The sequence below is a fragment of the Podarcis vaucheri genome (assembly GCF_965113315.1).
Source record: "Podarcis vaucheri genome assembly, chromosome: W".
In the NCBI taxonomy this organism is placed as follows: Eukaryota; Metazoa; Chordata; class Lepidosauria; order Squamata; family Lacertidae; genus Podarcis; species Podarcis vaucheri.
The window spans coordinates 15,347,539-15,374,810 of record NC_138757.1 but is presented as its reverse complement, the minus strand read 5'-3'; the positions used below and the strand labels follow the sequence as shown (position 1 = coordinate 15,374,810).

Sequence of the window (27,272 nt, the reverse complement as noted above, 5' to 3'; positions counted from 1 at the left end):
AGGGGTTCGCTGATTCCGAGGTGGAGGAGGATTCAGCGAGTCGGAACGAAGACCGATGGAGGGAGATGTTCGAGACGTCTGAAGATGAAGAGGATTCGTTTCGGGGTTTCAGCTCCTCACCGCCCAGAGGAGAGGGAGGGGGCGGGGGGGAAGGGGGCCCTGGAGGGGAGGTGGATGTCAGGGAACTGACATCAGAGGGAAAGGAGGTGGTAGGGCTCCCAGAGACTGGGAGAGACTCAACAGCCAAAGCAGGGACCAGCAGGGGGAGCACGGGGTCTCTGGAGGGGAATCTCAGTAATACTGAGAGAGACGCAGCAACGCAGGCAGGAAGCAGGGGAGAGAAAGGGGTGAGAGACACTTCTAGCGAAAATAGTGGGGAGGTGTCAGAAGCAACTGCAGGGAGACCCATGCTTCGTCGGAAGCTGTCACGTCGTGAGTCCAGGAGACGTGTTTCCGTTAAGGAACTTCTTTGTTGGAGGCGTTTCCGCAAACAGCCACTGTCGGACTCCACCAGTGACTAGAGCAGACATGTCTGATGAGCTCTGTCACGCACAGAGACTTGTGGGGCCGCACAAACTCTGAAGGGGCACACTTTTAAGCACAAGCAGCTAATCAACCCCCTGACACTGTCTTTATTTTATTTTCAGTCTTAGCTCAAAACCAGACATTTTATTCCCACTGGAATTTTTAAGTGGCTTGCTGTGGATTTTTGCTCTAAAGTCGTTCTGAGAAGTTTGAACAAGAAGTGGCTAAAAATCGTTCAATAAATATATATGATTTGCTAAAAGAATAAAACCCAAACAGCCTTCAGACCATGGTTTCCAAGGCAGTCACAAATTATGGTTATCAGTTCAGACATGGTACTAAGCTTCTTTAACCAGAAGATGGAACTATGCTATACAGTGGTACCTTGGTTTACAGACGCTTCAGGTTACAGACTCCACTAACCCAGAAATAGTACCTCAGGTTAAGAACTTTGCTTCAGGAAGAGAACAGAAATCACGTGGCGGCAGCGCGGAAGGCCCCATTAGCTAAAGTGGTACCTCAGGTTAAGAACAGTTTCAGGTTAAGAATGGACCTCCAGAACGAATTAAGTTCTTAACCCGAGGTACCACTGTATGCACATTACTGTCATTTCACTTTTGTCTCTAGCTCAAAAATGGTTTGTGGGACGGTTCCCCAAAACCCAGCAAACCTAATTACCCGAGGCAACACAATGGAGAGAGTATGTCTCCTTCAGGAACACCAAACCCCCTTTCAAACTTCCTCCTCAAGAGTGCAATCTGATGGGAATAGGATAAGTATGATAAATAAGGAAAATACATGCGGCATGCAGCCAAGGGTGAAGTGGTCTATTAAGGCACAGCATATTGTTTTCAGCAAATGAAAACATACACTCAATTACGAAACAATGGAGTGAACGAACTACTGTATTTAATAAGTGGGACTTGAGGGGCGGCAGGAATCAGAAGGCCATTTCAAACCACTCACTGTGCTTTATGATACTGATTTGGCAACTGTTTCAGGCAAAGCTGAAAATAAAATATATACACCACACAATGAAGAATACAACACCCACCTTGAATTACCAGGGCTACCAAACAGAGCAGACATGGTTAGGATTACACAGAAAATGTCACAGTCTCAGCAATAGTAATACCACCATAATCGTCCCATGCAATCAACAGAATGAGAAGTTCTTCAATTTGTAAAAACCATGACCTAACAAGTAACCCACTCTCAACCCTGAGCTAATTGAGCATGAAGGAAAACTTGGTTCTCAACTGGAGGCTACATCCTCCCCCAAATCCTCTTACCTCTGTTGTCTCTTTGATCTCCAAAAGGAAAGTGTGAAGGTCGTTTGACTCCATCCTCAACATCTCCTCCTCTTCCTCGGTGCCCACTTCGATGGCAGCTTTGGCTGTCCTGCCTTTCAGCTCTTCCATCTCCTTCTGGAAATGTGCAATCTACAGGAACAAGTTCAGTAGTTCATGCATGTTAAATGACGACACACCCAACCGTTGAGAGCTCAGGTTGGGGAAGAACAGTACGGACAGCAAACATGTTGCCCACCAGATGTTGTTGGACTACAACTCCCATCATCCTCTGACCATTGATGAACGTTGAAGTCCAACTTCATATGGAGCCCAGGTTCAAAGAAAGGTGACCCGGGGAGGAGCAGTACATCATAGCTCCAGAAAGCCTCACCTCCTCCCTGATTCCTATGATGACAGGATCTGAATCCTTCCACTGGTGAGTCTGTTTCTCCACTCCAGCAGTGGGTGGTTGCTGCCGGCCCTGCAAGGCACAAATGCTTTATTATTGTTTGATGGGGAATTTTAGAACTAAAATGTTCTGCTATGAGAGATAAAACAAGAAAACTTCTGAACATATTAAAGGAAGAGAGGGAGGAAGGTGGGTGCGTGTGTGTTGAAAGCAAAACACAAGTAAATAAAGTTTGTAATTTGCTTGTCTATAAGGGTGGGTCTGACAATAATGGTACAAAAAATTAATACTAAGGACAAGAAAAATTAAGCCTCCCCAAAATTAAAACCTGCCCCCCATAAAACTCCTAAGCAACCCCCACCCCATCCCCCAACAGTGTTTAGGCACCCTGAGCCACATATCCACCAGGAGTCACAGGTAAAATGTCTTCCTTGCTAAATAACCACCTAATATGCACAGGAACACACTCTTGGGGTTCACTCACGTAACTGAATGTCTCCCTTTACCAAATCTGCTCAGAGACTCCTTCAATCTTCCAGAGAGAAGCTGTGTGAGATAGAAGCAGCTATGTTCACGTAGTAAGCTTTGTCTGATTTGATCCTTGTTTTTGAGATGGAACAATATGTTTCCTGTCAAGGACAGACAGGTCAGCTTCTAATTACCTGGGAAGGGCTCACTTTTGAAACAGCTGAGGAAATCTTGGCTGTTTTCTGGAGCATGGAAGCTGGAAGAGCACTCTGAGAAGGACGCTTCACTAAGAGTCCAAAAAGAAACAAAATCACTCATAGACTCATAAATTTCAAAGATAACAGGATTTGGTAAGTGTAGCTATCTGCTTTCAGGAAAATTAAGTTTATATGTTTTTATGTACGGTATTTTTCGCCCCATAGGGCGCACCAGCCAATGGACGCACCTAGTTTTTTTTGGGGGGGGGAAATAAAGGGGAAAAATTTATTCCCCCCCCCAGGCGTGGGGCTGGGGTGGGGGATGCCCGAGCTTCCCCCAACCCCAGAACAGGCTGCTATCCGCAAGCCTAGGGAGCCCGGCGGGAAGTCACGCCGGTCTCCCCAGGCTTGCGGATATCTGTCCCCCGAGCTTGTGGGGCTGGTGGTGGGGAGATGCACACTTCTCCCCAGCGCCAGCCTCCAAACCAGGTTGGGGAACAGCGGGATGGCGGCGCTCTGCCTCCCTGCTGTCCCCCGAGCTTGTGGGGCTGGCGCTGGGGAGAAGCCGGCTTCTCCCCAGCACCAGCCTCCAAACCAGGTTGGGGAACAGCGGGAAGGTGCGCTGTGCCTCCCTGCTGTCTCCTGAGCTTGTGGGGCTGCCCGATATCTGCATGAAGCCCGGGGCGCGCTGTGCAGCGCGCCCCAGGCTTCGGGATGCAGGCTGCTATCCGCAAGCCTTGGGAGCCCGGCGGGAACTCCCACGGAGCTCCCAAGGCTTGCGGATAGCTTCCTGAAGCCTGGAGAGCGAGAGGGGTCGGTGCGCACTGACCCCTCTCGCTCTCCAGGCTTCAGTGAAAGCCTGCATTCGCCCCATAGGACGCACACACATTTCCCCTTCATTTTTGTGTTTTTTTTATAATAATATTTTATTAAGATTTTCCAAAAAGTAAACATCCACAAAAAACAAAAAAGTCAGAAAAAACAAACAACAAACATCAAAAATTCCAACAAAGAAACAGAAAAAAGAAGAAAAATACAAAAGAAAAATTTAGCATAAAAAAAGAACACTCTTTTATATTAATGACTTTCAAAACCTTATTCTCTTTGCTTCCACCCGCCTTCCCTTCTTGTATTCTACTTTAAAAGTTAATTCAGCAAGATCGTTTAATATTCATTTTAGACCTTTATAATCTTTATAATACCTTTATAATCTTATTTATCTTAATCGCTAGAACCCCTTCATTTCATTTTCAGAGCCTTCAACATTCATAAATTTTACAATATTTTTGTAGGTAAACTTTAAACTTCTTCCAATCCTCTTCCATCTGCTCCTCTCCTTGATCTCGGATTCTGCCGGTCATCTCTGCCAGTTCCATATAGTCTATCACTTGCATCTGCCATTCTTCCAAGGTGGGTAAATCTTGCGTCTTCCAATGCTTTGCGATAAGTATTCTTGCTGCTGCTGTGGCATACATGAAAAAAGTTCTATCCTTCTTTGGCACCAATTGGCCGACTATGCCCAGGAGAAAGGCCTCTGGTTTCTTCAGGAAAGTATACTTAAATACTTTTTTCAGTTCATTATAGATCATTTCCCAGAACGCCTTAATCCTTGGGCACGTCCACCAAAGGTGAAAGAATGTTCCTTCAGTTTCTTTACATTTCCAACATTTGTTATCAGGCAAATGATAGATTTTTGCAAGCTTGACTGGTGTCATGTACCACCTATAAATCATTTTCATAATATTTTCTCTTAAGGCATTACATGCCGTAAATTTCATACCGGTGGTCCACAACCATTCCCAGTCAGCAAACATAATATTATGACCAATGTCTTGTGCCCATTTTATCATAGCCGATTTAACCGTTTCCTCCTCCGTGTTCCATTTCAACAGCAAATCATACATTCTCGACAATATCTTAGCTTTGGGTTCTAACAATTCTGTTTCCAACTTTGATTTTTCCACCTGGAAACCATTTTTCCTGTCCAAATTATAGGCCTCTCTTATTTGAAAGTAATGTAACCAATCCTGCACCTTATCTTTAAGTTTCTCATAACTCTGCAATTTCAACCTGTCCCCTCTTGTTCCAAAATTTCTGAATATCTCGGCCATTTAGATTCCATATTAAGCTTTTTCACAGCTTTGGCCTCCATTGACGACAGCCACCTAGGAGTCTTACTTTCCAACAAATCTTTGTATCTCGTCCAGACGTTAAATAGTGCTTTCCTGACAATATGATTTTTAAAACCTTTATGAACTTTAGCCTTATCATACCACAGATATGCATGCCACCCAAAAGCGTTATCAAAACCCTCTAAATCCAGTATGTCAGTGTTCTCAAGAAGTAGCCATTCCTTCAGCCAGCAAAAAGCTGCTGCTTCATAATATAACTTAAAGTCTGGCAGGGCAACCCCCCCTCTATTCTTAGTATCAGTAAGGATTTTGTATTTTATTCTGGGCTTTTTGCCCTGCCAGACAAATCTAGAGATTTCTTTTTGCCACTTCTTGAAACAGTCCATCTTGTCAATGATTTGTAAGGTCTGAAACAAAAATAACATTCTTGGCAATACATTCATTTTGATAACCGCAATTCTACCCAATAAGGAAAGCTTCAGATTTGTCCAAATTTCAAGATCTTTTTTCACTTCCGACCAACACTTCTCATAGTTATCTTTAAATAAATTAACATTTTTTGAAGTCATGTTCACCCCTAGGTATTTCACTTTTTTTACCAATGATAAACCTGTTTCTCTCTGAAACCCTTCCTTCTCAATCGATGTCAGATTCTTCTCCAAAACCATTGTTTTCGATTTATTCAATTTAAAACCTGCCACCTGACCAAATTCTTGTATTATTTCCAAAGCTCTGTTAGTACTGGGAATTGGCTCCTGTAATGTCAATACTAGGTCATCTGCATATGCTTTAAGTTTGTATTGTTTAACTCCGACCTGTATACCCTGAATCTGTTGGTCCCTTCTAATCATGTTCAGCAAGACCTCCAGGACTGAAATAAAAAGCAGGGGGGAAATTGGGCAGCCTTGTCGTGTCCCTTTCTCTATCTTAACTTCTTCTGTAACTGCGTTGTTCACTATTAGTTTTGCCTTTTGTTCTGAATAAATCGCACCTATACCGTTTCCGAACCTTTCTCCCACCCCCATCCCTTGTAGATTTTTCCTCATAAAGCTCCAAGAGATATTATCAAAGGCTTTCTCCGCATCAATAAATTATCAAAACAGCTTTTGTATTTATATTAACTTGCAATTTTTCCAAGATGTCAATCAAATTCCTTGTATTATTAGACATATATCTGCCTGGGAGAAAGCCTGCTTGGTCTTTGTGTATCATCCCATCTAAAACTTTTTTCAGTCTTTTAGCCAAAATATCGGCAAAAATTTTGTAATCCACATTAAGTAGGGATATAGGGCGGTAGTTCTTAAGTTGTGTCTTTTCAGACTCATTTTTTGGTATTAGTATGATGAAGGCCTCTTTCCACGATTCCGGTGCTCTCTTCCCCTCCATAATTTCATTACAAACCTCCATTAACGGTTGAATTAAAAAGTCTTTCAAAACTTTGTAATACTTGGAGGATAGTCCATCTGGGCCTGGAGACTTGCCTAGTTGCAAATTCTTTATGGCACCTTCAACCTCTTGTTCAGAAATTTTTTCATTCAAAATTAGTTTGTTCTCTTGAGATATTTTTTGTAGTCCATTTGTTTCTAAAAATTTCTCAATCTTAATCTCATTCTGTGGCCCTTGTGCGTACAGTTGTTTAAAGTATCTCTGGAAACAATCTTTAATTTCCTTTGGGTTTTGTATGTTCCTTCCATTTACTTCAAGATTAGTCACAGTATTTAATTTTTGTCTTTTCTTCAGCTGCCAAGCTAGCAGCTTTCCACACTTATTAGCCGATTCAAAGGTTTTTTGTCTCATCTGTTTGATCTTCCATTCTATATCCTGATTAACCATTTTCAAATATTGTGCTTGATATGATTTAATTTCTCGCAGAATCTCCTGTGACTTGGGTTTAGACCTTAATCTCTTCTCTCCTTCTTTAATTTTCTCTAGAATCTTTCCTTTTCTCTCCTCTTGAAGTCTTCTCTTTATAGCATTTTGCTGAATCAAAAAACCTCTCATTACAGCTTTACTTGCGTCCCAGATTCCTCTCTTTTCCACCGTAGTCTTCAAGTTTATTTCAAAATAATCTTTTATAGTTTTTTGGGCCTTTTTAATAATTTCTGGATCTCTAAACAAGGTGTCATTCATTCTCCATCTGAAGGAACCAATTGGTGTTAATTTCATTTCCATTTTCACAGGGTTGTGGTCGGAGCAAGTTTTTGGGCAGATTTCCACCTTTCGAATCTTAGGTGCCATCCCTCTTGTAATCCAAATCTGGTCAATTCGTGTCCAGGTCATGTGGGTTTCAGAGAAAAAAGTCCCCTCTCTGCCTAGGGGGTTTTTAGTTCTCCAAGTGTCAATCAAGTCCATGTTGTCTGTCATTTCAAAGAAAGTCTTTGGTAGTCTTCCATCTTTTGTAACTAACTGTCTTTCAGATTTATCCATATTTGTCGACACAACACCGTTCATGTCTCCCATCAAGATGATATTTTGATCCATATAGTCCAACAAAGTCTCATGCAGTTTCTTATAAAATTCTGATTTCCCCTCATTAGGTGCATAGACTCCAATTATTAATATTTTCTCTCCTTGAAGTTGTATTTCAATTGCTACAAATCGTCCATGTTCATCTTTGAGGAGAAATTTTGGTGATAATTTCTCTTTTGCATATATCACAACTCCTCTTTTTTTAACTTTGTCTGATGAAATAAATTCTTGGCCTAATTGTTTATTTATCAGCAGTTTTCTGTGGAGTCTTGTTATATGTGCTTCTTGTAAACAAATCAAGTCTAATTGTTCCTTTTTTAAGATATGAAAAATTCTTTTCCTCTTACTGGGGGAATTCAAACCCCTGATATTCCAGGTTAAAATCTGCAGACATGTTGTGGTTACTTTAGGGTTCCTCCAACGGCTCCTAAGAGTTGCTCTTGTTCTGACGGTTGTGTCTCTTTCTCTAGTTGGTCCAACCCCAAGGGGTGTCAGGGTTACTTCCAGATCCTAGCTCACAGAGGATCACGCTAGCCAGCGATCGTTAAATAAAAGTCTTTATTGAGTTACAGTCTCCATTCTCGAGCTGCTGCGTGCAACCCTACGTCTTATGCTTAGATCGGCGAAGCTCCGTCTGAGTCTCCGCCCCTTGCGCACCAACTTAATATCCTAGCCCTGCTCCACCTTTTCCGCCTGACAGTTCTCCTCTGGGTCCCTCTGCCCCCCTGGGTCTCTTCCTTCCGGGATTCTTCTGACGCTGACCCCCCTGACTCTCCTGTCTCCTTGCGCCGGGCTTTAGGACCTGGCTCCCTTTCCGGGCTGCCTACTGCGCCACCTTCCTGTGCATTTGAACTTGGCGCGCGCGCCCAACCTTCCACTTTCCGTCTAACCGTCACTTCGCTCCCCGATGAAGGTGTGGCCACTCCTGACTCGTGCCCTCCCTCCTGTTGCGAGCTGCCAGCGCTTGCTCCCTGGCGCTCTTCCTCTTTCCTACTCTCTGGCGGTGACGTTGGTCCCGATCTCCAACTGCTCCCCTCTGAGTCCCCTCTGGCTCTTTCTTCCTGGGGTGTCCCCCTAGTCTCCCCCCTTGCCCTGGCCACTGGTGCTCCTTTTTGTGAATCTTCTGATTCACTGGAAAGACTCGGAGATCTCGGGTCGTCGTCATCACTCATCCTTTCTTCTGCCTCCTCCCCCTCGCTCTCTGTTTCCTCCCTTGCCCTCGCCTCTGCTCCTGAACCCCTGACATCCATCCCCCCCTCGAAGCCCCCTCTTCCCCCCTCCCCTCCTTCCGGTGCGGGAACTGGGTGCTGCAGTGTCAAGGGGACGAATGTCGGGTACAGTTCGCTTCCCGTGGCGGGCCTCCATCCGAAGTCTTCCGGTTCTTCCTCCCTGCTCTCGTCGACGACGGTCACCTCTGCTTCCATCTCTGTGCCGCCGTGCTCAAGACCCTGGTCGTCCCCGAAAACGTCCATGTCCGTCTCTCCCTCGCTTCCTTCTGGAGGCGTTGCTCGTCCTGGACCCTCCAGCCACTTCCTGCGCCACTGCTCCTCTGGTCGATCATCCCACCAATACGAGGGTTCTGAAGCAGATCCCGAGGGCGACCCCTCCGGGGAACGGGCGTCTCGTGTCGGTTCCTCATCCGAGTCGAACCCCCGGAACGTGCTGGCTGAAAGCGTGGGCGTGAAAAGCCAGTCGTCGAAAAAGTCCGCTGGCATTGGCCTATGGGGGAAGAGGGCATGAAACTCTTCCTTGAGCAGAGGTTCATCTAAAGCGTAGCCCGGCACCCAGCTGTTGGCACTGGCCGGGGTGCCCTCCTTAGCGAGAAGGTATTCTACCCCCTCTTCCCCCCATCTGGAGTCCAAAATCTCCGTGACTTCGTTGAGGCGCACCTCCTGTGCCACTCCCCGTTGCCTGGTTCCCTCTCGGAGCGGACTCGGCGCCGTTCCGGGTTCCTGAAACCTGTGCGGTGCCTTGTAGGGAGTGAGCACCGATCTGTGGAACACCGGATGCATTCTGGAACCCTCCGGAAGCGCCAGCCTGAAGGCCACCGGGTTGACCTGCTCTTCGACTTGGTAGGGCCCCAGTTGCTTATGCCCTAGTTTCTTCTTGGCCAACGACCTGGCCGGCACTGCGTGGGCTGCTAACCAGACCCAGTCTCCCACATGGATCTCTTCGCCAACCCTTCTGTGTTTGTCTGCCTGCACCTTGTATGCGTGTTTGGCCAGCTCCAGGTGCCGCCGCAGGTGATCGTGGACCTCCTGCAACTCCGACGCGAACGCATCTGCTGTCTGCGGCTCCCCCTCCACCAGTCTTTCCAGTCCCGGGAAGGTTCTGGGGTGCCTCCCGTTGTTGGCGAAGAACGGCGTGACCCCCGTGGACACGTGCTTCGTGTTGTTGTAGGCGAACTCGGCGAGCGGCAGGTAATCCACCCACGTCGCAGGCTGTTGATTCGCATAGCATCTCAGGTACTGCTGCATGATGGCATTGACCCGCTCCGCTTGCCCGTTGGTCTGCGGGTGTCTCGCCGACGCCAGGTTGATCTTGACGTTTAGGAAGCCCATCAGCTTCTGCCAGAAATTCGAGATGAACTGCCACCCGCGGTCGGACAGAATAGACCGTGGCAGACCGTGAACCTTGAACACGTGGTCTATGAACAGTTTGGCGGTTTGTTCCGCCGTGGCCACCTTCGCACACGGGATGAAATGTGCCATCTTGGAGAACAAGTCCACCACCACCAGCACGGCCGTCTTGCCCCTCGAGCTGGGCAGATCCGTGACGAAGTCCAGGGCGACTCTCTCCCATGGCTCGACCGGAGTTTGCAGCGGTTCCAACAGTCCGGCCGGCGGTCTGTGCACTGGTTTGGCCCTCTGGCAGGTGTCGCACCTCGCCACGTAGTCCGCGACCTCCCCTCTCATTCCGGGCCACCAGAAATCCCTGGCGACTAATTCCACCGTCTTCTCCTTGCCAAAGTGCCCGGCAGTGGGCGCGTCGTGCAGCTGATGCAGTACCTTGGCGCGAAGTTCGTCTCCCGGCACGTAGATGGCCCCTTTGCGGATGAGCAATCCATCTCTCAGCTGGAACCCGTCGGTCGCTGCCGTGCCCCTTTGCATCTCTGCCATCTTTGCTTGCGCGAAGGAGTCATTCTGCAACGCTCGGCGCACCGCCTCCAGGTCCACTGTCGCCGCAGCGCACGCCCACACTGTTGGCGCGAAGATGTGCATGGCGGCCGCTGGCGTGGCGTCCTCCAGATACTGTGGCTTACGGGAGAGCGCGTCCGCCATGATGTTGGTGTCCCCCGGGACATACTCTATTCGGAAGTCGAAGTTCGCAAAGAACTCAGCCCAACGTATCTGCCTCTGGTTCAGGAACTGTGCCGTGCGCCAGTGCTCCAGATTCTTGTGGTCCGTGCAGACCTGCACCGTGTGCTTGGCTCCAATCAGGAAGTGCCTCCATGCTTTGAACGCTGCATGAATAGCCAGCAACTCCCTGTCCCAGATGGTGTAGTTCTGTTCGGACTTGCTGAGCTTCCTGGAGTAAAACGCTCCGGGCCTCCAAACCCCCTGCGGGTTCTTCTGCAGCAGGACTGCTCCGACGGCCCTGTCCGAGGCGTCTGTTTCAACTCTCATCGGCCTGCTGGGGTCGACATGAAGCAGCTGTTCCTCCGACGCGAAAAGACGCTTGAGTGCCTGAAAGGACTGCTCCGCCTGCGCTGTCCAGATGAACTTCTTTTTCTTGGAACTGAGCGTGTCCGTGATGGCCGCTGTCTGCATAGCGAAGCCTTTGATGAACTTGCGATAGAAGTTCGCGAAGCCGACAAACCGTTGGACCTCCTTCCGGTTGCGTGGGCTTTTCCAATCCAACACCGCTCGAACCTTGGCGCTGTCCATGGCGAGCCCCTTGTCAGACAACTTGTAGCCCAGGAAATCCACCTCCGTCACGTCGAATTGGCACTTCTCCAGCTTGGCGTAAAGCCTATGTTGCCGGAGCCTGCTCAGCACTTCCCTGACGTGTCTGTCATGCTCCTGCTGCGATTCCGAAAAGATCAGGATGTCATCCAAGAAACAGACGCACGTCTTGTAGAGGAGCCCCGCCAACACGTGATGCATGAAAGCTTGAAAAACGTGGGAGCCATTTTGCAATCCAAAAGGCATAACTATATATTCGTAGGTGCCCAGGGGCGTGAACATGGCTGTCTTCCACTCATCTCCTTCCCGCATGCGAATGAGGTTGTACGCCCCTCGCAGGTCCAACTTGGTGAACACGCTGCCCTTGCGTACTTTTGCGAGGAGGTCGTCGATTCGGGGCATGGGGAAGTCCGATGGCTTGGTGACACTGTTCAAAATGCGGTAGTCCACTACGAGTCTTTTTTGGGGCGTGTCTCGCTTCTTCACAAAGAATACAGGACTGCCCCCCGCTGCCTGGGACTCTCGGATGAAACCGCGCTCCAAATTATGATCTATGAACTCTTTGAGTTCCTGCAGTTCGTCTTCAGACATGGAATACAGCTTCCCTTTGGGCAGCGCCGCCCCCGGCAGCAGGTCAATTTTGCAGTCATATGGTCTGTGGGGGGGTAGCTTGTCTGCCTCCTTCTCGCAGAAAACCTCCAAAAATTCTGCGTACTTGTGGGGAATCGCTTGCAGCGTGCCTAGCAGCAGCTGTGACTCCTCTTGCTCCCCTTCCTGCTGGGGCATGATGCAGTGTTCAGCACAAAAGGAAGAGCCGAAGGTCAGCTGCCTCTGGTACCAAGCCAGCGTCGGGCTGTGCTTGTCCAGCCAACTCATGCCCAATACAATAGGCGTGTCCGAGAGTTGAGTGACGTTGAAGCTGATGATTTCCCTGTGATTTCCAAGCCGCAGCACCATAGGTGGCGTCTGCTTCACCACTTGCCCCCCTAACAGCTCCCTGCCATCCACCGTGACAACCTGCAGGGGCAGCGTGGCAGGCAGCAACTGTATAGCGTGCCGGTCGACAAAGTCCTGCCCTATGAAGTCTGCATTGCTTCCCGAGTCGACTGTGATTGGCACGTCCATGGTGATTCCATTGGGTAGCTGGAGCGATGCGGTGAGCCTCACTACTGGCTTGGGCGGGAGGGGGTCCATGGGCGGTAAAATCTCTGGGGACTGCTTCACTGACACGTCTGGCTGGGCCCCAGTGCCTCTTCCTCCAGCCAGACATCGTCGTTTCCCTGCTGTGGTTCTCCGTGCTGCGTTGCTGCAGTCACCATTGCTGAGGCTGCAGTGTGCTTGTGGAGCCTCCGGGGACACTCTTTCGCCATATGCCCTGGATCCTCGCAGATATAACACTTCCTGTTCCCTCTAGGAGGCTTCGCTTTCACTGCTGCCGGTGCTAGGGCTCTGGCTGCTGACTGAGCCCTTGCACTCCCAACCTCCATCGGTTCCACCCCTCCCCCTGTTGGAGGCGTGGATTGCGCACGCGCTGCTTCTCTGGGAAGGAAGGAGGAGCCCCTGGCTGGTTCGCGCCCGCTGCGCCCTTCGTCCCTGCTCCACGGACGTTCTTCCAGCCGCACCCCCACCGCCAGCGCCCTCTGAACGATCTCCTGCGTGGTCCGGGGTCTCTCCCCCCTCGCAATCTCATCTTTAACCGAGTTGTGCAAGCCCTCCCAAAAAAGGTCTCTGACAGGAGCCGAATCTCTGTCCCATTCCAGGGCACTGACCAAAGCGAAAAAGCGGGCATGATACTGCCTTACGCTGGCCCTCCCTTGCCTTAGTCCATGCACCTCCTTTCGGGCAAGATCCACGTCAATGCTTGATAAAAAACAGCCATCCATCGCTTTAATAAAGGCGTCCGCATTTTGGAGCGCAGGATCCTTATCTCTCCACAAATTGCGCAGCCATGCTTTTGCGTCTCCATGCAAATGGGACATGATGAACCCCACTTTCTCTTGTTCATCTCTAAAGTCTTTGTGCAGTAGTTGCAGTGCACACATTACGTCTGCTCTAAAGTTGGGGTACTGTTGCAAATTCCCATCGAAGTGCGAGACCAGACCGCCTGTGCGTCTCCCCAACCCAATCCCCTCTGATTTGGGTGTCTGTTGCCCTTGCTTCGTAAGCACGTCCAACCTGACCTGGAGATCCCTGTAGGCGGCAGCTGCTTCCTCCTCTCTCTTCCTGGACGCCAGCGCCTCGGCATTCAGTCGTGAAACTGCTTCTCTGAGTTCCGTTATTTGCTGTTCGGCCGTCATATTGTCTGCCGTTCGTGAGCTCTCTTGTAGGCACCCGCTTTCCCTCCTCTCCGCGAGGCCGTGGATGCCCACAATTTGATGAGACGGAGCTTACTGTCAGGGTTACTTCCAGATCCTAGCTCACAGAGGATCACGCTAGCCAGCGATCGTTAAATAAAAGTCTTTATTGAGTTACAGTCTCCATTCTCGAGCTGCTGCGTGCAACCCTACGTCTTATGCTTAGATCGGCGAAGCTCCGTCTGAGTCTCCGCCCCTTGCGCACCAACTTAATATCCTAGCCCTGCTCCACCTTTTCCGCCTGACAGTTCTCCTCTGGGTCCCTCTGCCCCCCTGGGTCTCTTCCTTCCGGGATTCTTCTGACGCTGACCCCCTGACTCTCCTGTCTCCTTGCGCCGGGCTTTAGGACCTGGCTCCCTTTCCGGGCTGCCTACTGCGCCACCTTCCTGTGCATTTGAACTTGGCGCGCGCGCCCAACCTTCCACTTTCCGTCTAACCGTCACTTCGCTCCCCGATGAAGGTGTGGCCACTCCTGACTCGTGCCCTCCCTCCTGTTGCGAGCTGCCAGCGCTTGCTCCCTGGCGCTCTTCCTCTTTCCTACTCTCTGGCGGTGACGTTGGTCCCGATCTCCAACTGCTCCCCTCTGAGTCCCCTCTGGCTCTTTCTTCCTGGGGTGCCCCCCTAGTCTCCCCCCTTGCCCTGGCCACTGGTGCTCCTTTTTGTGAATCTTCTGATTCACTGGAAAGACTCGGAGATCTCGGGTCGTCGTCATCACTCATCCTTTCTTCTGCCTCCTCCCCCTCGCTCTCTGTTTCCTCCCTTGCCCTCGCCTCTGCTCCTGAACCCCTGACAGGTGTCTTCCCAAATCAAGTGGTCCCACTCCTGGTAATTCCGGTTCTTTTGTTCTGGCCTCTTTTCGTAGGTCCTCACCAAAATCTCTCAAGAAGCTCACTTTATCTTCCTTTGATCTTATCCTTATTTTCTTTCCTTTGAATGAAAATGAGAGGCCTTGTGGAAATTCCCACCTAAACGGAATGCTGCTTTTCCTTAGTAGACCTACCAAGTCTGCGTAGTTAGCTCTGAGATCCAGTAAATATTTTGGGATATCTTTAAAGATCTCAATTCTCTCACCTTCTATCACGAGTGCTTTCTGATAATGAAGATTTTGTCTCTTTCTTCCTTTGATCTTAGCGAAATCAAACAGTCTCTTGCTTTGTTTTTCCTTTTTACCCTTCCCAGTCGGAAGGCACTCACTATCTTAAATTCTTCCTTTTGTGGATCCAGGTCCCAGTAATCTTCAAATTCCGATGTAAGAAATTCAATTAATTCCCCTTCTTCTGATTCTGGGACCGCTCTTATTCTCAAATTAGTCTGTTTCTCTTTAAGTTCGATCAGAGAGAATTGTTCCTTATAGTCATCCAATCTTCTATTTATTGGCGGTATCTTCTCCTCCACCGCCAAAACCCTCTCTTTCGCTTCCTCTGCTGTCTTCTTTGTCTCCTTGGATTCCTGCAGCAACTTGTCAATAGCCTGGGTATTAATGTTCACTTTCTGTCCCACATCATTCACCTTCTGTCCAAGATCATTAATGGTTGAGGTATTTAAGTCAATCTTAGCTGTCAAATTTTGTATAGCTGAAAGAATCTTGTCCAGTGTAGTAGAGTCCGTTCCTGCTCCTTCTATAGCTTGTGGGGCAGAAAGTCCTGCTACAGATGCTCTTCTGTACGATTGTTGTTGCTGTGCCTGTAATTGCTGTTGTTGTCTAGTTTTAGCTTTAGTCGCTTTCTCTTGAGCCTTCTCAGACGTCTTATCTTGTTGTTTATCCTGATCCATTACTACTTCCGGAGGCGGCGCGAAACGAGTAATGGCGGTCCTCTTTGCGCAGCGAAGAGGGGCTCCGCAGAAAAGGGTCGTTCGCTACGGCAAAGCGACGACCCATTAAGTTAAACCACGAGCAGAGTGAGCTCGTGGCCGTGGGATCCGGCGGGCACCCAGAGCGACCCCCAAAACGAAGAAGGGACCCCGTAAGGGGCTCCGGAAGCGCGGAGGGGAAGCGGTGCTGTGGATTCATCGCTCTTTCTGCGGGAGTGAAGCCGCGCGGCTGTTACGGATGAGCGCCGACCTTTCTTCCTTTACATTGGATTACAAATTAACTACTCGTGAGTAAGATTTATTTGAGATTGGATTACAAATTCGTGAATTCGGCTGAAAGCGGGAGACGAGAAAAAGGAAGTCCGTCTCCCGGTGGTGCTTAGTGATCAAAGGCAAAGGAACTGACAAGCTGGAAGCAGTACAAAAGGGTTTTTAAATGAGAGACAGCATACGTCTGGAGAAGTTGGAAACTGAAGGGAAAGGCAAGTTATCTTTATTTTCCTGCTATTGTGTTTACTCTGTTTGGGGTTTTTCTCCTCTGCTAGACTTTTAAAAACTTTAAAGACTTGAAAACCCCTAGTCCCGGACTTGCAGTGGGCAAAAGGTTGTTTTGCGGATACACTTACAAAGCTGAAACGGATACTTAGAGGCATTACTGGTGGATACAATTAAGCAACTGTATTTTGCACCTTTTAAGAAACTATTGTGGCAAAATTGAGAGGGCTCTGCCAGAGGGAAAAGGTCTTCTCTAAAGACTATGGTTAATTTATTTAACTGCAGGAACTTTAATGGCGACTGAAACTTTGTTTCTTCTTTCATGAACTGAACAATACTCCCTCTAGTGGAGTTTGGGATTTACAATTTCCTGAGAACCAACTTTGTTTTGTCTCTCTGTGGTCTGGTTATTCACTCTGAGGCCTGTCTTTCCCATGGAACTTTTGACAGTTTGACCTTGAATCCAAAGACAGGTGTGGAATGAGCGACCGAGTAAAAACAAGAGCTGCGTCGAAAGCAGGGAAAGGCAAATTGGTACAAACAACTCTGGTTTCCCAGGCTCGCAGATCTTCAGTCCCTGCGGTTCTACAGGCTGTACCATCACCAACAACCCCAGCTGAAGAACCTGAACAGTTAACAAGTGAAGATATGGCAGCTGGGGGATCTAACACTCTTCTAGAGGAAATGTTACAACAATTTGCAATTTTGAACAAAAAAGTGGATGATCAAACTGCAAAAATTGACTTAGCCACATCTTCAATTACCAAACTCTCTGAACAGGTGGCTAAGCATTCACAAGATATTGGAAATCTAAAGGACGTTGTATCTGAAAATCGAAAATTGGCCGAGACTGCGAATGAAAAAGCAGAAGCAGCAACTAAAGAAGTGGAGGAATTGAAAGGAGAGGTAAGGCCGCTCCATAAACATATTACTGACCAGCAGGCCTATCTGTCTTTGGTGGAACTGCGAAACAGGGAAAATAATTTGAGATTACGCTCTATCCCAGAGATTGAGAAAGAGGACTTGATTGGCTTCTTAACAGCAGAATTTTCTAAATTCTGGGGTATAAACGAAGATACAGACTTTAAAATAACAACTGCATTCAGATTGGGAAGGGCTGCTGGGAAGGACAGACCTAGAGACTGTTTGATTATCTTAAGGACTAAGCAGGAGAGAGACAAGCTACTTGACCTACATTTTAACAAAGCACTTGAGATCCAGGACAGAAGAGCACAAATCTACAAGGATATTCCTAAACAATTACTGGATCTCAGATCTAACTACACTGACCTAGCTGGACTTTTGAGAGGTAACGGAATACCATACAGGTGGGAGTTTCCACAAGGCCTCTCATTCAAATACAAAGGAAAGAAGATAAAAATCAAAACGAAAGAGGACAGCCAGAAGTTCCTACACGACCACGGAGAAGACTTGCAGAAAGGAGTGGCAGCTATTTGGCCACCACCAGAGTCTGGAAAAGAGTTACCACCCTCGGATTTGGACAAAAAAGAAGACGCCCAATAAGAGTAACAACAGATTGATACAGGATGTCTCTGCAGCTGTATAGTTGGAACATTAATGGCGCGAATTCCCCAGAAAAACGCAAAAGGATCTTCCATATTCTAAAGAAAGAGAATTTGGACATAATTTGCTTGCAAGAAACCCATGTGACCAGGTTACACAGGAAGGTGTTAATAAATAAAAGATTAGGCCAAGAATTTATCTCATCAGATAGAGTTAAGAAGAGAGGCGTGGTGATCTACGCCAAGGAGAATTTATCACCAAAATTTTTGTTTAAAGATGAACAAGGAAGAATCCTGGCTATTGAAATTTCGACTCAAGGAGAGAAAGTTTTGATATTAGGAATTTATGCACCAAATGAGGGGAAATCAGAATTTTATAAGAAGCTGCATGAGACACTACTGGACTATCTGGACTATTCCAACATCATTATGATGGGAGATATGAATGGGGTCGTCTCTACTTTTATGGATAAGTCACAGAATCAGAATCTGACCAAAGATGGAAGACTACCAAAAACTTTCTTTGAACTAACTGACAATATGGACCTAATTGATTTGTGGAGGACGAGAAACCCCCTAGGTAAAGAAGGAACTTTCTTTTCTGAGGCCCACCTGTCATGGACAAGAATCGACCAAATCTGGGCAACTAGAGGGCTGGCACCTAAGACTACAAAAATAGAAATCTGCCCAAAGACTTGCTCCGACCATAACGCTTTGAAAATGGAAATGAGATTTACTACTGCCGACTCCTTCAGATGGAAAATGAATGACAACCTGTTAAAAGATCAAGAGATTGTAAAGAAGGCCCAAAAAGCTTTAAAGGACTATTTTGAAATTAACTTGAATACCTCGGTGGAAAAAAGAATAATCTGGGACGCAAGCAAAGCTGTCATGAGAGGGTTTCTGATACAACAGAATACGATCAAGAAAAAATTTTGGAATGGTAAAAAAGACAAGATATTGGAGAAGATAAGAGATGGAGAGAAAAAATTAAGATTGAATCCAAAATCAAAAGAGACTTTAAGAGAAATCAAATTTCACCAGTCACAATATGCGAAATTGATTAACCAAGAAGTGGAATGGAAAATCAAACAAATGAAACAAAGATCTTTTGAATCTGTGAATAAATGTGGGAAACTGCTAGCTTGGCAGTTGAAAAAGAGACAAAAATTAAATTATGTTACCAACTTAGAAGTTGAAGGGAAAAACATTCAGAAACCGGGAGAAATTAGAAAGTGTTTCCAGAAATATTTTAAAAAACTGTATACACAAGGGTCCGAGGAAGCAACTGAGATAGAACAATTTTTGAAAGACAATGGCCTACCAAAACTATCTCAAGAGAAAAGATCAATCTTGAACTGCAAAATAACACAACAGGAAATCGAGGATGCCATCCAGAATATGCAACTAGGCAAATCTCCAGGCCCTGATGGACTCACCTCCAAGTACTACAGGATGTTAAAAGACTATTTGATACAACCATTAATGGAGGTTTGCAACCAGATTATGGGGGGAGGGAGGGCACCAGACACGTGGAAAGAAGCATTCATCACACTGATACCCAAAGTGGAAACTGAAAAGACTCAACTTAAGAACTACCGTCCCATCTCACTCCTAAATGTGGATTACAAAATATTGGCGGATATTTTGGCTAACAGATTTAAAAAAGTATTAAACGAAGTAATCCATAAGGACCAAGCAGGCTTTCTCCCAGGCAGACATTTGTTTGATAACACCAGGAACATTATCGATATTCTGGAACTTTTACAAACAAATATTAACACTAAAGCAGTGTTAATTTTTATTGATGCGGAGAAGGCCTTCGACAACATCTCTTGGAAATTTATGAAGAAAAACTTGGAAGGGATGGGAGTGGGAAGGGGGTTTGAGAATGGAATAGAAGCAATCTATTCAGAACAAAAAGCTAAGTTGATAGTGAACAATGTGGTGACAGAAGAACTTCATATTGAAAAAGGAACACGCCAGGGGTGCCCCCTATCCCCTTTATTGTTTATATCAGTTCTGGAGGTTTTGCTGAATATGATAAGGGAGGATCGGCAGGTACAAGGAATACGGGTCGGAGCGAAACAATATAAACTGAAAGCATTTGCAGATGACTTGGTTTTAACACTACAGGAGCCAGAACCTAGTACAAAAAGAGTTTTGGAATTGATTCAGAAATTTGGTCGGGTGGCGGGTTTTAAGTTGAACAAACAAAAAACTAAGGTGTTAGGGAAAAATTTGACAGTTACTGAAACAGAGGGGTTTCAGAAGGAAACAGAACTAAACATTGTTAAAAAAGTGAAATATCTGGGGGTCAATCTGTCTTCTAAGAATTTGAATCTATTTAAAGATAATTATGAGAAATGTTGGTCAGAAGTTAAAAAAGATTTAGAAATTTGGTCAAGATTGAAACTATCCTTGTTAGGCCGAATTGCAGCTATAAAAATGAACGTTTTGCCAAAGATGTTGTTTTTGTTTCAAGCCTTGCAGGTTGTGGACAGAGTGGAATGTTTTGGAAAGTGGCAGAAGGATATTTCTAGGTTTGTCTGGCAGGGCAAAAAGCCCCGAATAAAGTTTAAAATACTAACTGATGCAAAGGAGAGAGGGGGGTTTGCCCTGCCAGACTTAAGGTTATATTATGAAGCTGCGGCCTTCTGCTGGATGAAAGATTGGATTTTATTGGAAAACACTGATGTCCTAGATCTGGAAGGCTTCAATAATTCGTTAGGTTGGCATGCGTATTTGTGGTATGACAAGGGGAAAACACATGGAATGTTTAAAAACCATATTGTCAGAAAAGCAATATATATGGTCTGGAAAAAATATAAAGACTTATTGGAAAGCAAAACTCCGAGGTGGATTTCACCAATAGAGGCCAAAGCTCGGAAAACACCCAATATGGAGGCATACTGGCCGAAATATTGGGAAATAATAGAAAACATTGGAGGTAATTGGAGGTTGCAGAGCTTTGAAAAATTAAAGGATAAGGTGCAAAATTGGCTACACTATGCCCAAATTAATGAGGTTTTTAAGCTAGATAAAAAAACAGGATTCCAGGTGGAAAAATCGAAACTTGAGACAGAGTTGCTAGAACCAAAGACCAAGTTATTATCGAGAATGTACAACTTGCTGCTTAAATGGAACACCCAGGATGAGATAGTTAAATCAGCAATGATAAAATGGGCTCAGGACATTGGTTATAATATCATGTCTGAAGATTGGGAGAGGTTATGGACCACCGGTATGAAATTTACTGCATGTAATGCTCTGAAAGAAAATATTATGAAAATGGTATACAGGTGGTACATGACCCCGGTCAAATTGGCTAAGATATACCATTTGTCCGATAATAAATGTTGGAAATGTAAGGAAGCTGAGGGGACATTCTTTCACCTCTGGTGGACTTGTCCAAGATTGAAGGCCTTCTGGGAAATGATCTATAACGAGTTAAAAAAGGTGTTCAAGTACACCTTTCCCAAGAAACCAGAGGCCTTCCTTCTGGGCATTGTCGGCCAGAAGGTGTTAAAAAAGGATAGAACTTTTTTTATGTATGCTACAACAGCAGCAAGAATTCTTATTGCCAAGCATTGGAAGACCCAAGATTTGCCCACACTGGAGGATTGGCAGACGCAATTGATGAACTACATGGAACTAGCCGAGATGACTGCAAGGATCCGAGACCTGGGAGAAGAGGCAATGGAGGAGGACTGGAAAAAATTTAAAGACTATCTGCAAAAGTACTATAAGTTGTATGAATCATAAGATGCCGTATGATTTGGAACGTTAGCCCCAGCAACGAAATTTAATTATTTATGAAATTGGACAACATTTATGAAAGAATCAAAGTTTAAATGGGTAAAAACGACATTATGTTATATTTTTAGAGTAAATGGAGAATAAGAGATTTAAACTTAAATTGCAACTGAAAATATAAAGAAACACACGAAATAAGGGTATAATTTGCTGATAACTTTATTATCAAGAATGCATTATGCGGGAGATGAGGGGAAGTCCAATGGAAATTTGAAATAAGTTCAGTTACGGAAATGACAGCTGCAATGGAAAATCCCCAGCAATAACACAAAGTTCCTCTAGGGGAGCAGAGTAGCAAAATGTTTCAAGATGATGGTTATTCAGCAATAAACTTCCCAAATGTTATACCAGTAGAAACAGTTATAAACTCAGATGTATCCTTTAAAAAGTTACCAGTCTCTTGCAGAAATCCACAGTAAAAATTACAATGTCTATAAAGGTGGTGCACTCAAAATGACCTTTAAGTTGTTTAAAGCAGTCCGATATCAAAGATTGAGTGATGATTCCCCCCCCCTTTCCCAACTTATGGGGGGAGGGGGTCGTTTGCCAGGCAATGAAGTTTAGCTCTTTACAATCACAGATTTTTTGGTTCAAAGCTTCTTTGTCCCTTGCTTTCAAACTATTTACAGGATCGGCAAAGCGGGCTTCCTGTTTACACTTTGCCGGTTTCGGATCCAAATTCCATAATAGCGTCCAAGATCAAAGTCAGAGCCAAGTTCAAAGCTCATTTATCTCAGTTCTTATTCTTTGATCTTTTCCAAACTCCCCACTTCTTACTCACGGATAGATGTTTCAGTTCGGAATTTCACAGGAAAAAGGTCAGCGCTCTCCGGTAACTGCTGTGCAGCTTCGCTCCGCAGAAGTAGCGATCGACTCACAACACAGCGCAAAACCCCCGCTCAGCTCCGAAGCTCTTTACAGGGCTTCTTTGACAGTTCGGGGGTGCGCAGAACGTGTCCGCTGAGTCCCACGGCCCCAGGCTTCTCCCGCCTGCGGGTTTTTTGAGGGTCCTCCGCTTTCGCTGCAGCGGTGGACCCGATTTCTACGGAGCTCTCCCTCCCGTTCAGAGGGAATCCGCCATTACCGTTGGCGCCGCCTCCGGAAGCCTCAAATAAGTATTTGTTTTCACATCTTAAGCTGCCCCTTCATTTTTGGAGGGGGAAAGGTGCGTCCTATAGGGCGAAAAATACGGTAGTTTCCATATAGCTGTTTTTAAGGTTGTTTTTTAGTTTTAATGACATGCTGTTTGTTTTTTTAGACTGAATGCTGATTAGAAGATTTTTGAAATATTAAGCAGTAGATCAGAGCTCTCCAAACTGCAGCTGCAGTGTGTAGGTGTGTCATGCAAATGCTCCCCACGCTTCTCCCAGGGCTGGAAAGGGGTTAGTTTAACCTCCAGTTTGCTAGTAAAAAAATGAATTACTGTGTTGTGAAATGATGCATGTCTAAAAAGTGTGTCACCAACATGTAAAGTTTGGAAAGCTCTGCAGTAGATAAGAAAGAGCAAGAAAGAGCAGACCACCATGGCAAAGAGAGCTCTAAGCACACATGTGACCATTCCAGAAAGGAGGAAACACAGACAGGCAGTAAAAAATAAAATCTGTGTGGCAGCAATAGACATTTTCAGCAAAAAGAACTGACCACTGTAGGATGTTGAAATGCCAAACTTCCATTTTTGTACAAAGTTTATAGTCCTCAATCCCTGTTTCTCATACTAATCCACATGTAATGCAGTCACAACTACATATGAGGTTTTATCAGCAGAAAAAGGGGGAAAGGGAGAGGGGATATACCTGCTGAAGAGACTGGGGTGGAAGCCTTGATTGGCACTGCAGGAGGGGTGCCCAGCACAGTGGACTGACCCACAGTCCCAGCAGGTGAGAAGGAGAACATACTGGAGCTTTGGCCACTGTTGGGAGCTGGTATAGAAGATTCAGCAGCAGTGAACCTGGGGAGGGAGGGAGAATAGAAGAATTCATGCTCTTGGGACTAGGACTCTTCATGGTACGGGCCTTTTGCAGGTGATTGTTACCCGTAGCTGCATGCAGGGTGCCCTTGGTCACACCCTGTGCCATCAGCACTCTGCAAGAGCAGTGGAAAACCTCTGTCCCACAAATGTATTGAAAAATAGCTGCACTATATATTTAAAGTGGTACCAATAGTCAGGACTTCTCCAAAATAACCCAGGGAGCTGTTGCTTGTTAAGCCTGCTGAGATAGGTTAAAGGTAAAGGTAAAGGGACCCCCGACCATTAGATCCAGTCGTGGACGACTCTGGGGTTGCGGCGCTCATCTTGCTTTATTGGCCGAGGGAGCCGGCGTACAGCTTCCGGGTCATGTGGCCAACATGACTAAGCCACTTCTGGCAAACCAGAACAGTGCACGGAAACGCCGTTTACCTTCCCGCCAGAGCGGTACCTATTTATCTACTTGCACTTTGGCGTGCTTTCGAACTGTGTGGAGGTAACGTTTCACTTGTGCTGAGGCACACCTCACACCAGGCATGGAACAGTGTGCCAAGGAGCATCGCACCCACGCTCCTTGAACTCCTGGCTCTTGGCTAGAAAACATGGTTTTTCCCCTGATCGTTTGTCCTCTCACAGATTTGGTTACTAGACATAACGCTTGGCTGGAGCATGACCAGGGATGCAGATGTAATCAAGTATCGGGGAGCATTTTAGGAAAACACCTGCTAACACGTGTATTTGATAACGCTGGAAATGTGCTTAGATGTTAATACGTCACGTGGTTTCACTACTGTTTCCAACTGTTGACTTCTGCTAATAAAAAGAGGCTCTGCGAAGCTTGCTCTTGAGCTTGCTCATGCACAGCTTACTGCATCCAACCTCCCGTCGTCCTCCATTATTCCTACATGTGGCGCCTAACGTGGGGCCTGACCATACTCGCTTCACCCGGCAAGGGCTACAGACGTGTCCTCGTATCCTTCTGGATCCCGGTGAGTATTTTTGGAATAGCATAGAGATGGGGGGTTCCCTTTCAGCACAACAGCAACAACATCGCAAAGATTTACAGTACCTGCTTTTAAAAGCACGTCACCGCTGCTCCTCAGGAGATCTCAAGGACCTGTTAGAAGTAATTAATCAGCAGTGTCCTTGGTATCCTGAAGGCGGATCTTTCAGACTCAAGGATTGGGAAAAGGTTGGGAGAACCTTGCATTTGGAACCTCGAGCCTCTGTTAAGATTTTACATACATGTACATAACTCTGTTTTTTTTTTATAAGATTTTTATTGGTTTTACAAAGTTTTTTTTTAAACAAACACACACATAAAAAGACATACAAACACGTATAGTTTCATAACAATTTTTTCATAAACCTCTCTTCTCGGACTTCCCCATACCTCCCCTTTCTGCATCCCAATGTCCATAGTTTTTTAACAACTTCTAAATATCTCTTTCCAACCTCTTTCATGTTGATCTTTTCTTTAATCTAATCTTATATCACTGTAACCCTTTCTTTCTGAAAACCTCGACATTCTAGCATTCATCAAGTTTATAGTAGTCCTTAAGATAAATTTTAAATTTCTTCCATTCTTCTTCCGCCGTCTCCTTTCCCTGATCACGGATTCTGCCAGTCATTTCAGCCAATGTCATGTAGTCCATCACTTTGATCTGCCATTCTTCCAGGGTGGGTAGATCTTGTGTCTTCCAATACTTTGTGATGAGTATTCTTACTGCTGTTGTAGCATACATAAAAAAAGTTCTATCTTTCTTTGACACCAATTGGCCGACAATGCCCAAGAGAAAGGCCTCTGGTTTCTTAGGGAAAGTACATTTAAGTACCTTTTTCATTTCATTATATATCATTTCCCAGAAAGCCTTAATCTTCGGGCATGTCCACCAAAGATGATAGAAAGTACCTTCAGTTTCTTTACATTTCCAACACTTATTATCAGGCAAATGGTAAATTTTTGCTAGCTTGACTGGGGTCATGTACCACCTGTAAATCATTTTCATAATATTTTCCTTTAAGGCATTACATGCCGTAAATTTAATACCGGTGTTCCACAACCATTCCCAGTCAGCAGACATGATGTCATGACCAATATCCTGTGCCCACTTAATCATAGCCGATTTAACTGTTTCATCTTGTGTATTCCATTTCAGCAGCAAATTATACATTCTCGACAAGTTCTTAGTATTGGGTTCTAACAATTCAGTTTCTATTTTTGATTTCTCCACCTGGAAGCCAATTTTCCTGTCTTGTTTGTAAATCTCCATTATTTGATAATAATGGAGCCAGTCTCGTACTATAGGTTTCAGTTTCTCATGACTCTGTAATTTCAATTTATCTCCATCTTGTTCCAAAATTTCCCAATACTTTGGCCATCTGGCCTCCATATTGAGCTTTTTCACTGCCTTAGCCTCCAAGGGTGACAACCATCTAGGGGTTTTGTTTTCCAACAGATCTTTGTATCTTATCCAAACATTATATAAAGCTTTCCTAACAATATGGTTCTTGAAGGCCCTTTGCACCTTGATTTTATCATACCATAAAAATGCATGCCAACCAAATTCATTGTTAAAACCTTCCAGATCCAAGATATCTGTGTTCTCGAGGAGCATCCACTCTTTCAGCCAGCAAATCGCTGCTGCTTCATAGTACAGTTTTAAGTCCGGCAGGGCAAATCCCCCTCTTTCTTTTGCATCTGTAAGTACTTTAAATTTTATTCTGGGCTTTTTGCCCTGCCAGACAAATTTCGCAATGTCTTTCTGCCACCTCTTGAAACAGTCCATCTTGTCGAGAATCTGCAAAGTCTGAAACAAAAATAACATTCTAGGCAATACATTCATCTTGATAACTGCAATTCGGCCTAACATTGACAGTTTCAAATTTGTCCATATTTCTAGATCTTTTTTAATTTCTGACCAACATTTTTCATAGTTGTCTTTATACAGGTTTAAATTTTTAGATGTCAAATGAACCCCTAGGTATTTGACCTTCTTAACCACTGTCAAACCTGTCTCTTCTTGAAATCTCTCCTTCTCCGTAACTGTTAAGTTTTTTTCTAAAACTTTAGTTTTTTGTTTGTTCAATTTAAATCCGGCTACCTGGCCAAATTGTTGGATTATCTCCAACACCCTTTTGGTACTAGTGTTTGGCTCTTGTAAGGTCAGTACTTTTATATGCCTGTTGTCTTTGTCCATGGAGTTTTCTTGGCAGGGATACTGGAGTGCCTTGCCGGTTCCTACTCCAGGTGGATCACGTTTGGTCAAAACTCTCCACTATGACCTGATCATCTTGGGTGCCCTGCTCGGCATAGTTCATAGCTTCTCTGAGTTCTTCAAGCCCCTTCGCCACGGCAAGGCAGTGATCCATGAAGGGGATCTTAGAAAGCACTGCAAATAACAAGGCCAGTGGAAGTGATGGTATTCCAGCTGAACTGTTTAAAATTTTAAAAGATGATGCTGTTAAGGTGCTCCACTCAATATGCCAGCAAGTTTGGAAAACTCAGCAGTGGCCAGAGGATTGGAGAAGATCAGTCTACATCCCAATCCCAAAGAAAGGCAGTGCCAAAGAATGCTCCAACTACCGCACAATTGCACTCATTTCACACGCTAGCAAGGTTATGCTTAAAATTCTACAAGGAAGGCTCAAGCAGTATGTGGACCGAGAACTCCCAGAAGTGCAAGCTGGATTTAGAAGAGGCAGAGGAACCAGAGACCAAATTGCAAACATGCGCTGGATTATGGAGAAAGCTAGAGAGTTCCAGAAAGACATCTACTTCTGCTTCATTGACTATGCAAAAGCCTTTGACTGTGTTGACCACAGCAAACTATGGCAAGTTCTTAAAGAAATGGGAGTGCCTGATCACCTCATCTGTCTCCTGAGAAATCTCTATGTGGGACAAGAAGC

General features: G+C 45.7%; 1 protein-coding gene across 1 annotated transcript; it reads right to left on the bottom strand.

Moving 5' to 3' along the window:
• Positions 1-1,338: 1,338 nt before the first annotated feature.
• Positions 1,339-23,265, bottom strand: LOC309523325 (nuclear pore complex protein Nup214-like). Its single transcript, XM_082207130.1, has 4 exons — positions 23,191-23,265; positions 2,889-2,980; positions 2,209-2,298; positions 1,339-1,967 (listed from the first exon to the last, which is right to left on the bottom strand). The coding sequence occupies exons 2-4, from the start codon at positions 2,943-2,945 to the stop codon at positions 1,752-1,754; spliced, it is 363 nt and encodes a 120-aa protein (XP_082063256.1). The 5' UTR covers positions 2,946-2,980; positions 23,191-23,265; the 3' UTR covers positions 1,339-1,751.
• Between the last annotated feature and the right edge of the window lie 4,007 nt (positions 23,266-27,272).

Coding starts and splice junctions, on each gene's coding strand:
- LOC309523325 (XM_082207130.1), bottom strand. CDS start 2,945: ATGCTCCAGAAAACAGCCAAGATTTCCTCAGCTGTTTCAAAAGTGAGC. Junction 2,299..2,888: donor CAAAAGTGAGCCCTTCCCAG/GTAATTAGAAGC, acceptor TGTGCCTTGCAG/GGCCGGCAGCAACCACCCAC. Junction 1,968..2,208: donor TCATAGGAATCAGGGAGGAG/GTGAGGCTTTCT, acceptor TTGTTCCTGTAG/ATTGCACATTTCCAGAAGGA.